At 48.8% G+C, this 10436-nt stretch overlaps 1 protein-coding gene and 1 pseudogene across 1 annotated transcript; one reads left to right on the plus strand and one right to left on the minus strand.

Annotated features, from left to right (window-relative positions):
* Positions 1-2336: 2336 nt before the first annotated feature.
* Positions 2337-4308, minus strand: LOC109747109 (senescence-specific cysteine protease SAG39-like; annotated as a pseudogene).
* A 994-nt stretch (positions 4309-5302) lies between these two features.
* On the plus strand, positions 5303-9830 carry LOC109747123 (large ribosomal subunit protein mL54). Its single transcript, XM_020306208.4, has 2 exons — positions 5303-5724; positions 9236-9830. Exon 2 carries the CDS (start codon positions 9255-9257, stop codon positions 9642-9644), a length of 390 nt encoding a protein of 129 aa, XP_020161797.1. The 5' UTR covers positions 5303-5724; positions 9236-9254; the 3' UTR covers positions 9645-9830.
* The last annotated feature ends 606 nt before the right edge of the window (positions 9831-10436 follow it).

The raw sequence follows: 10436 nt of genomic DNA on the forward strand, positions 1-10436 counted from the left end.
TGGGTGGTGCGTCCCCTATGAGCTAGACAATGGGCGGCACTGTTGGCTGATCTCCGGACATGGCCAAAACAATGCCTCCGGATCCCATGCAGGGCCCTCTTTGTCTCCTCCACCCAGCTCGCCAGTGAAGATCTGTTGACGCTGCTATCCATCAGGGCGTCCACTCCCTCCTTGCAATCTAACTCAATGATTAATGGCTTCTCCGTTCGCTGCAGCGCTAGGGACGTGCCCTCAAGACACGCTTCCGCCTCCATCGGGGAGCGACATGATCGAAGAAAGAGACACGAAGAGAAGATGATGGCCCCGGTGTCGTCCCTTAGTACCATGTCGGCACCCCCTGTATTCTCGCCATGGACGTATGATCCATCCACGTTGAGCTTCGCCCATCCCGCCGGAGGTTTCTCCCAAGTTGTGTTAGCTACTATACCTCTCGGTGATGCTACTATTTGCTTGACCATATGCGCTACACTCTGAACCATCTTGCCTTTCACCAAATCTCCTTGTGGATGCTGCTTGGTGCACAGTAGGGACTCGATGTAGCTATTCAAGAATCTCCGCGAACACTCGATAGGTGGTGCCGGCTTGTAATGTGTGACCTCGTTCCTACAATGCCACGCACGCCAAAAGGTCATGAGGATGACCAGCCGTTGCAACTCGGTGCAGTTATCTAGGAGGTGAAGTAGCCATTCCTTGCCGGTGTTCATGACCGTCGCTAGGTCCGGGAGTGGCCATGACTCCCTCATGGCCTCCCATAGTGCACACGCCATGGGGCACCTGCAAACAGCGTGGAAGGTGTCCTCCCGCTCAACGCCACGTAGGCCACACACATCCGATTTTTTCAAGGTTCTCTTATGCTTATTCTCCATCGTAGCCAATGAGTTAATCGCAATTCGCCAGCCGAAGACGCGTACCTTAGGTGGAGCAGGGCACCTCCACAATGCTCTCCAGATAGCACGGTTTCCATCCGGTGCCCTGCTCGTGGCGCATGAAGACGTGCGAAATTTATCATCAAGACCAATCTTGTAGGCCGACTTGACAGAAAATATGCCTTTTGGGTCTGGACCCCAAGCCAAGACATCATGCATCCTTGGCGAGGGATGCAACTTTAGTATTTCATCAACATCAGATGGCAAGAAGTGTTGTTGAAGTAGCTCAGTGTTCCATGCACCACGATCATCAAGCAGTTCTGCCACCCGGCGTAATCGGCACCTTCCAGCCTGTGATATGGGCCGGTATGATGCCGGCCGTTCGAGCCAAGGGTCGCGCCAGATACGAACATTTTGACCGTCACTGATCCGCCATACAAGCCCTCTCTTGAGGAGCTCCAAGCCATATGTTATGGCCTTCCAAGTAGAGGGCGTGTTACCTGCAAAAACAATATCCTCCAACCGCCCATTAGGATAATATTTAGCTTTCAAAACCCTTGCACATAAGCTATCCGGATTGATGAGTAATCGCCATGCCTGCCGTGCCAAAAGCGCCTGATTGAACAACCTATAATCCCGGAACCCCAGACCACCCATCGCTTTGGGTTTGATGATCTCATCCCAAGCCATCCAATGGGTTTTCCGTTTCCCTTTCTCCGCACCCCACCAATAATTCCGGACCATCCGAGTAAGATCATCACATACAGAGAACAACAGTTTAAATACTCCCATGATGTACGTAGGGATGGATTGCGCCACCGCCTTGATCAATACTTCTCTCCCAGCTTCGGCCATGTAGACATCTTCGCATATACAGATGCGTTTCATTAACTTCACTTGCAAATTTTGGAACTTGCCTTTATGCATACGACTGTCTGGTGTTGGAAGTCCCAAATATTTGTCCTCAAATTGATCTTTCAAGGGGATGTTGAAGGCCAAAGAGGCAATGCAGGAAGGAGGGAACTCTCACAAGAACATTACAGATTTTGCAGCCAAATTGATCCCTCTATCCCCAAATATATGGCGTATAAATTTAGTCAAAAATTCAATGCTTCCTATGTTTGACCAAATATATAAGAGTAAATAGCACCAACAATAATATTAAATGAATACACTATAAAATATATTTAATGGTAAGTATATTTATATTGATTTGGTATTTTTTTTGCGAAAAGATTTGGTATTGTTTACCTTCACATATTTGTATATACGCTTCCTCAAACTTAGAAACCGTTGACTTTTTTGACTCGGTTTATACGCCATGTATGTAGGGACGAAGGGAGTATATCAAATTAAGACCTTTTTTTCATTAGAGAGACAATTCTAAGTTGCTAAGCCTACACTAAACATTTGAGTCTCTTTTGTTGTAAAACCGAGTGGTTTCTAATAACTGCTGCTTACTAGGAGAAATAATATATTCGATTATGGTAGTGCACTAGTACTCATGTGAGGACGAGAGGTGCGTGAATAGTAGATTTCTGATTGAAGAATCATTTTTCGAAAAGGGTGATAGAAGAATAATGCAGGTTGTACATCCATATATATACACCACAAACGCTTCAAAGGTGGATCAATTTACAAGCTAGTAGGACAGGAATGAAGCAGCTGGCTACGCCATGGGGTAGGAAGGCTGCATGGCGAGCCCGCAGAGGCCCTGCTCGTCGGCGACGTCCCTCTCCATCCTGATAAAGCCGTCCTCGCCCCACCCCGTGCCCCACGAGTTCTTCATCACCCAGAACTCGGTCCCGTCTCCGGACACGCCGTACCCGACGGCCGCGATGCCGTGGTCGAGCTGCGTGCCGCACGCGCCGGAGAGCACGCCTCCTTGTAGAACCGGAAGAGGTTGTCCCCGCCGTCGACGGCCAGGGACACGGGCTGCGCCGCCACGGCCTTAAGCAGAGACGCCTCGCCGTTGGCCGGCACGTCCTCGTGCCCCGTGATGGTCGCCGCGGCCGTGCTGGAGTCGCAGGTGCTGCCGTCAGCGCCGGTGTAGGGGTAGTCGGCCTCGGTGGCGAGGCCCCTGTTTTTTACGACGAACTCGAAGGCGTTGTCCATGAGCCCGCCCTCGCAGCCCTTGTCCGTGCCGTCGCAGTCCACCAGCTCCTGCTCCGAGAGGGAGACCAGCTTGCCCGTGCTCAGCTTCACGATGCCCTCCATGGAGGCCACCGTGGAGAACGCCCAGCAGCACCCTGAAGTGTACAAACAAGCATACTCCAGTGTCCATAGGTTCAGGCAAACATAATGTAGGTTTGTGCTGCGTAGTGCGTAGTGCGTACCACATTGGCCTTGGTCTTTGACGGGAGTGACGGCACCATTGGTCCTCCAGTCGACGGAGGCCGGGAGGTCGTCGAGGCTGGCGTTCGCATACCTGAACCCGGTGCTCCGGCCCTTGTCAGCTGCAGCAGCTGGCTTGTATCCAGTGTGGATAGCCCTGAACTCGTCCTCGGTGATGTCGGCGAACTGGTTGGCCTCCAGCCAGAACTTGCTATTCCCGGCGTTCGTGGACTCGATGAACGCGACATTGGCCTTGAACACCTCCAGCCGCCTTGCTTTCTCGGGGGCGTCACTGTACACGCGGCCATACTTGCCCATCCATTGCTCGTGTCTCGCGGCCATGGACGGATCGTCGGCGAGGTCACGTGCCGCCAGTGCGCCACTGAGCGCGCAGGTGCACGCCAAAACGAGAACTACCCAGTGATAACTAGCCATGGTCAGTAGGGGGGGAAGATCGATGGAGAAAGTTGTGCTGGATCTTGTTTCTGTGATGATACATGTGGGTGTAATGAGGATTATATATAGATATGACATGAGATGGTTCGTCTGCAGTGAACTGCTTAATTTGATTCTGGGGCAGTGATTGCTGCGTGCCGTGAGAGGGCGAACGGAAGATTAGTTCTAATCTTTTGTTAAACAAGTGCACCGGCATTGCTTTGGGGGTGAGCTGGCTTGGTGAGAACAACACTTGTTAATATTATTCGACTGAAGAATGTTGAACATCTTGTTACATCGTTGAACAAGATGTAGATTAACTAATTAGCCGTACACGACCTGTAAAATAAATACTGATTAATTAAGCATTGTGTACCAATAAAAAAAAGAATGCACTTAGTTATAGAAGGTACGGAAGAAGCAAAACAGGAATTCAATATCATCATCAGCACACCCACATAATATATGCAAAGTAATGGATCCTTCCAAGCCAAAACAGGAAATGAGAAAGAAGAAGTAAAAAAACAGACATCCATAGCACTTTGTGCGAGGCCTGAAATGAAATGTGAAATCACAGATCAAAGAAATGGCATCCAAACTTTGTGCATGGCCAAAGTTTTCTAGCCAAATGTTGTATGCTAAGAGTGCCACATGTAACAATACGTTTGTAAGAAGAGTAGGGCGTTTTGGAGCTTGGCCTCCATGGAGGCCGAATTTTCTGAAAAAAAAGATTAAACTTATCAGTTGCAAAAAAATCTGAAAAAAATTGTACAAGTATGTATGCAAGGATATGATGTGTATGTGTGTGTTACTTTTGGCTGAAATACCTTGAATGCGAGCTGTACAAATAAAAACAAAATCATGGATTATAAGGATGAATGGTGCATATAATAAAAAGGCGCATAATTCTTTTGCAGCACTCATTTTAACATATTTTATCTTGAAAATTTACACAGTTGTACATTAATGTCTCTAAGTATATGTGTATTTTTTAAATAAAAATCTGAAACGTACAAATATGAATCTTGGTCATCTTAAATTCGGCTTCCATGGAGGCCGACCTCCATTCAGCATTTTCGTTGTCTGCTATATATAGTCTACTAAGTCTAGTAAGATTCACAAGGTCAATCATATTTATGGGGAAACTGTTCAAAATAAGTTTTGCATGGAAGGCCTGAACTGAAATGATACGGCTCAACTGAGAAACTACATTGGCTGTGTAACCCAGATACGCGGTGGTGGTGACCTTCTGGGACTCATGGCGTCAAAGTAGGTTCCTCAGCACATGCGCCGATTTAATGGAGGTAGGCGGGTAGACTGATGTTGTTTCAATGCGGAGAGAAGGCGTGCACAGCAAACAAGCAACGGGTGGCAAGCTGCTTTGATGCTGACTTCAGTGAGTGGTCACATCTGATATGGGCCGGCATGAATGCGAGCAACTGACTTCGGGCGGGAAAACGTACAGGCGAACGAGAGGATTTTTTGGTGGGCCAAGTTAGTCTGAAGCATGCGTGATAGTGATTCATACGCCTGCATCCCCTCTCCAGATTGTCTAAAAAAATACGCCTGGACCGGTTGACAGATCGATGATGGCAAAACACGTCACGGTCAGACGGTTGCCGGCGGCTCGACGTGAAAGATGCTCTAGAGCAAGTACAATAAGGTGAAGCAGGCTATAAGATTGGCTCTAGAGGATATGAGAACTCCTTATAGCCATTAACCATGAGCTGAAGTATATAGTAAGATTCACAATCAGAGAAGGCCTGAAATGAAATGATACAGCTCTGCTGATCAACTGCACTCGCTGAAAAAGGGTCCTCGAATCTGGGCTGTCTCCACCACCTCGCGCCGCCGCCGCCTAGATCCCACGCGTCGCCGCAGCCGGTGTCACGCCCCTTCCCTCCCCGGGTTCGTCGCCGAACTTCCCCGCCGCCCGCCGCAGTCTCCTCCCCTACGACCTCCTGCTACCACCGACCGCGGCCGGCTCCTCCCCATCTTCAACTCTACCGACCGCCTCCTCCTCTTCCGCATCTTCAACGGACGCCACCCAGCGTGCGCTCCGGCTCCTCCTGCGCAGCCACCACCCAAGGTACTCAGCAGCCTAGGCTTCTCTCCCTCTCTCTTTTCTCTTCTGCAAAGATGAGTAATTTCAGAAATGGCGATTTCAGACTGCATATTTCTCTGAAACCAAATACTACTACAGTATTATCCTCGTTCCTCTCTCTTGTGGTAGTTTGAGAGATGACTAATTTCCGACATTGTAATTTCAGGTTGTACTTCTCTGTTGTAATTGTGCCGACACTAGTAATTTCAGATATATTGTACATCTCTTGGTATAATGTTGACGGACTGGGATCAGGTGACATTGCTTCACGCAGTCACGCCGTAACATGCGGCTGTGCATCTACCATTCAAGCAAAATCTAAAGTCTCACAATGACCCAACCGAAAAAACGATTCGGACTTGGCTTTTTCAGTCATTCGACAGTAGCAACACAGGGATCGGTTTGCCAAATACTCCCTCCGTCTCAAAATTCTTGTCTTAGATTTGTCTAAATACGGATGTATCAAATCACGTTTAAGTATTAGGTACATCCGTATTTAGACAAATTTAAGACAAGAATTTTGGGACGGAGGGAGTACTAGAAACTATATTCTTACACGTTGTACCAACCTCTGTTACCACGTGATATATGTGGTTAGCAATTCAAACTAATCAAAAAAAATCTACTCCCTCAGTTCCTAAATTTATGTCTTTTTAGAGATTTCAATATGGACTACAGCGGATATATGTAGACGTAGTTTAGAGTGTAGATTCACTTATTCTGCTCCATATTAGAATCTCTAAAAAGACTTACATTTAGAAACGGAGGGAGTATATACATTTGTTTTGGAAAATAAATATTTATACATTGAAATTGAGAACTTGGACCGATCAAACTTGCATCAGCCAATTCATCAACGCATCCACCCATTAGAATCTGAAAAAATAAATCATACTTAGAGCATCTATAGTCGAGGGCCTCAAACCCTCTCAAACGTCCGCCCGGACGGCCCGGTAAAGAAAAAAAGCCCGACCCATCCAGACACCTCAAACCGGCCTCAGACGCTCGGGCTGACCGGCACATCTCATATCCAGCCCATATCTGGGGCGGCCCGAGCGTGCCAGGGCGCGTCCTATGTCGCATCCAATCCACGTCCTCCTCCGCCGCGTCATCCGCCATGGCCGCATCGGTGTTCTCCTCCGTTGCGTCCACCATGGTCGCATCGGCCTCCTCCTTCTCCTGCTGCTCCACCACCACCTCCGCGTCGGCCTCTTCCTCCTCCTCGTCCTGCTCTGGCGATTCCTGGGAGCAGTCTGGCTACGATCCTGGCTCCAAGCAGAGCCCTAATCTCCTTGAGTAGCTCGAGGTGCCGCTCCGGCGTCCACAAGGCGTACGTGGTCACCCACTGCCCGGCCATGGCTGTCGTGACCCATCCGGACGTCTCAAACTAGGCTCAAACGCCCTGGGCGACTGGCACCCATCATATTCAGCCCATATGTGGGGCGGATATGGGCGCGCCCGGACGTGTCCGCCACATCGGACTGACGTTGCGGTCCCACGCGAAATCGTTCGGAAACCCAACAGTCCGGTGGGCATCTTCTCCAAGGGCGTGAACACCGCGTTGCGCCACTCCGGCTCGCCGCCCTAGGGCTAAGTCTCGCTATGTAAGCCGAATGGTGACCCCCAGCCCTTGATACTCCACTTATCTCCCTTTCCGCCTCCCTCTCCGCGCCGCCAGCCGGCCCCGCATCTCCCTCTTCGCTCGCCGGTCACGACAACCATGGCCGGGAAGTGGGTGACCACGTACACGATGCGGACGTCGGAGCGGCGCCTCGAGCTACTCAAGGAGATTAGGTCTCTGCTTGGAGCCAGGATCGTAGCCAGACTGCTCCCAGGAATCGCCAGAGCAGGACGAGGAGGAGGAAGAGGCCGGCGCGGAGGTGGTGGTGGAGCAGCAGGAGGAGGAGGAGGCCGACGCGACCATGGTGGACGCAGCAGAGGAGAATACCGATGTGGCCATGGCGGATGACGCGGTGGAGTAGGACGTGGATTGGATGCGACATAGGACGCGCCCCAGCACGCTCGGGTCGCCCTAAATATGGGCTGGATATGAGATGTGCCGGTCAGTCCGAGCATCTGAGGCCGGTTTGAGGTGTCCGGATGGGTCGGGTTTTTTTTTTTTTGACCGGGCCGCCCGCCTGGACGTTTGAGAGGGTTTAAGGCCCCCGACTATAGATACTCTAAGTATGATTTATTTTTTTTCAGTTTCTAATGGGCGGATGCGTTGAAATGTAGGAATGTAGTTTCTAGTATTTGGCAAACCGATCCCTGTGTTGCTACTGTCGAATGACTGAAAAAGCCAAGTCCGAATCGTTTTTTCGGTTGGGTCATTGTGAGACGTTAGATTTTCCTTGAATGGTAGATGCACAGCCGCATGTTACGGCGTGACTGCGTGAAGCAATGTCACCTGATCCCAGTCCAATGTTGACACAGATTGTACTGTGCTTCTTTGTGGTTGGTCCATCTATTGGACCAAAAACAATTATGGGTTTAGCATTTTAACATCTACATTTCACGTAGGATTGGACTAACTACTGCTTTAGGTTAAAAAAAAACTGCATCCGCCCCTGCCAAAGTTGTTCATCCTGTGATAGGTGCAACCCTCCGATGGTTTAACGGTGAATTAAATTCGCTACCCATGTAGTGCTGCATATAGCTGATTGTGAATTGTGCATAATAAATAAATGGTCTAAAGGCGGAATTGTAGTTCTGATTTTGGGTCGGCTAATGCTTGATGCTGGAAGGTGTGTCTGATGTTCCAATTGATTTTGCTTCAACAAGAAACAGACCGGTGTTAACTGGGCATTTCTGGTCTGCACCTTTCTCATGGTTTTGCTAAACTCCTAGAGAAATTTGCTAATCATATTGTGGCGCTCATTGCCTGACATCTTGTGAATGATGCCATACTGCCAATCATGCACTATGGCCTTACGCGGGGAATCTGGGATTATTATAGTTCAGATTTTGCTTTGGTTGGGGCTTGATGCTGGAAATAGCATTGATGTTCTTCAGGACTTTGGTCTGATCCGGTCTAAATGTTGTTTTATTTGTTTTTTACTTTTGCAAGAACCTTTAGATGATGGTTATATCTGATTGTCATCTTTAACCATGTGTAATTCATGTATTCAATTGAACAACATAAGAATTTGGAAATAAATTGCAGTGAACATCTTCGAAAGCAGAATAACAAGTCTTAAATAAAACATGTTAGCTTTCGAGCTTTAGTTCCCCATATTACAGTATATAAATAAAGACCTTGTGGCAGAAGCAGGCTGCGATAACATGGCCCCAGATCTGATATTCCAGAGTCAGCATACTCCTTGTACATCTGTGTACTAATTATACGACCTTCTGTTCAAATGCCTTGATTCGTTGCGGATTTTGAACCTTCTTTTTTCTGTCAGCACTGGTGGTTTTCTAATGTTATATCAGTAGACACTTGATTCTTTTTTTAGCAGAGTTAACACTTCTTAGTTGTGATGATTGACATGTGCAGCTAAAATATCGACCCAGGAATGGCAGTGTCTTGGACACGAGTATTGAAGCGTGGAGTTATTCCAAGAGACGCAGCTCAATTGGTTGGGACAAGAGGCTTTGCCGTTGCGGCCAAGGGCAAGAAGGGCGGAAAAGGTGGCGCGGCTGATGCTAAACCTGTGCTCAGCAAAGAAATGAAGAGCACAAGTGTGTTTGGGGCGGATATCCTGAAGGAGGGTTCTGACCCGAAGATCCAACCAGACTCTGAGTACCCTGGCTGGCTGTGGCACATGATCGACAAGCGTCCAGTGCTGAGCGAGCTACGGAGGAAAGATGCCAAGGCGCTGCCCTATGAAGACCAGAAGCGTTTCGTCAAGCTGGACAACCGGACTCGGATCAAGGAGAACAATGCTCTCACAGCTAAGAACTGATCAGGACAATTTCATCTCATCATGGTGTCTTCTTATCTGGAGTAGTTGATTTTGGTAATAATGTACGTAGCATTGAAGTTGAGCTCGCAGTAGAATGTAGCCTATGCGACCAGCATATTGTTTGTCTGTGTATCTTGCAGCAAATGCTGTAGCAAGTTTCCCATGCTCCTGCTTGTTTGCGTTTCACGGTAAGATGTAAGTTCCATGCTTTGAAGTAAAAGTGTCAAAAACTGGTAGGAGCTAGGGCCCTACCGGATCTAGGGCGTAGGTTGTAGGGGAAGGAGGGGGAAGGACGAGGGCTGGTGCGTGGCGGCCGGCGGCGTGGCGCCGTCCTTGCGACGGAAGCAGCGGCGGCGAAGGCAGGAGGCGGCTAGGGTTTAGGTCTCCCGGCTCCCTAAGGGAAGCCGAGCAAATTATGATTACTTCTTGCTTGATTAGATTGATACATCTCCTCTCCTTATATAGAGAGGTTTACTTGACTCCTAAGCAAACGATCCTAATACGATAAGATAATTGGGCTAAGCCCCTAATTAAGATACTTGGGCCATAACCCACTGGGCTAAGCCCCTATGCCGATCATAACACTTCTCCCTGCCTTCACAAACAGCTCGCCCTCGAGCTGTAAGGTGGGGAATCGCTTGCTGAACTCCTCGAGGTGATCAACCAGCGTCAAACACCTTCGCAATATGTCACGACCGGTTTTTCAATAAAATAATTATTGAGAGACCAATCCCTTTTACGGACCAGCGAGGAAGAATTCCTTCTCACTTGTAGACAATATCTTGGTCACAG

This window comes from Aegilops tauschii, chromosome 5, assembly GCF_002575655.3.
Source record: "Aegilops tauschii subsp. strangulata cultivar AL8/78 chromosome 5, Aet v6.0, whole genome shotgun sequence".
NCBI classification, from domain to species: Eukaryota; Viridiplantae; Streptophyta; class Magnoliopsida; order Poales; family Poaceae; genus Aegilops; species Aegilops tauschii.

Bases quoted from the DNA above. Each gene is read 5' to 3' on its own strand.
- LOC109747123 (XM_020306208.4), top strand. From the start codon at position 9,255: ATGGCAGTGTCTTGGACACGAGTATTGAAGCGTGGAGTTATTCCAAGA.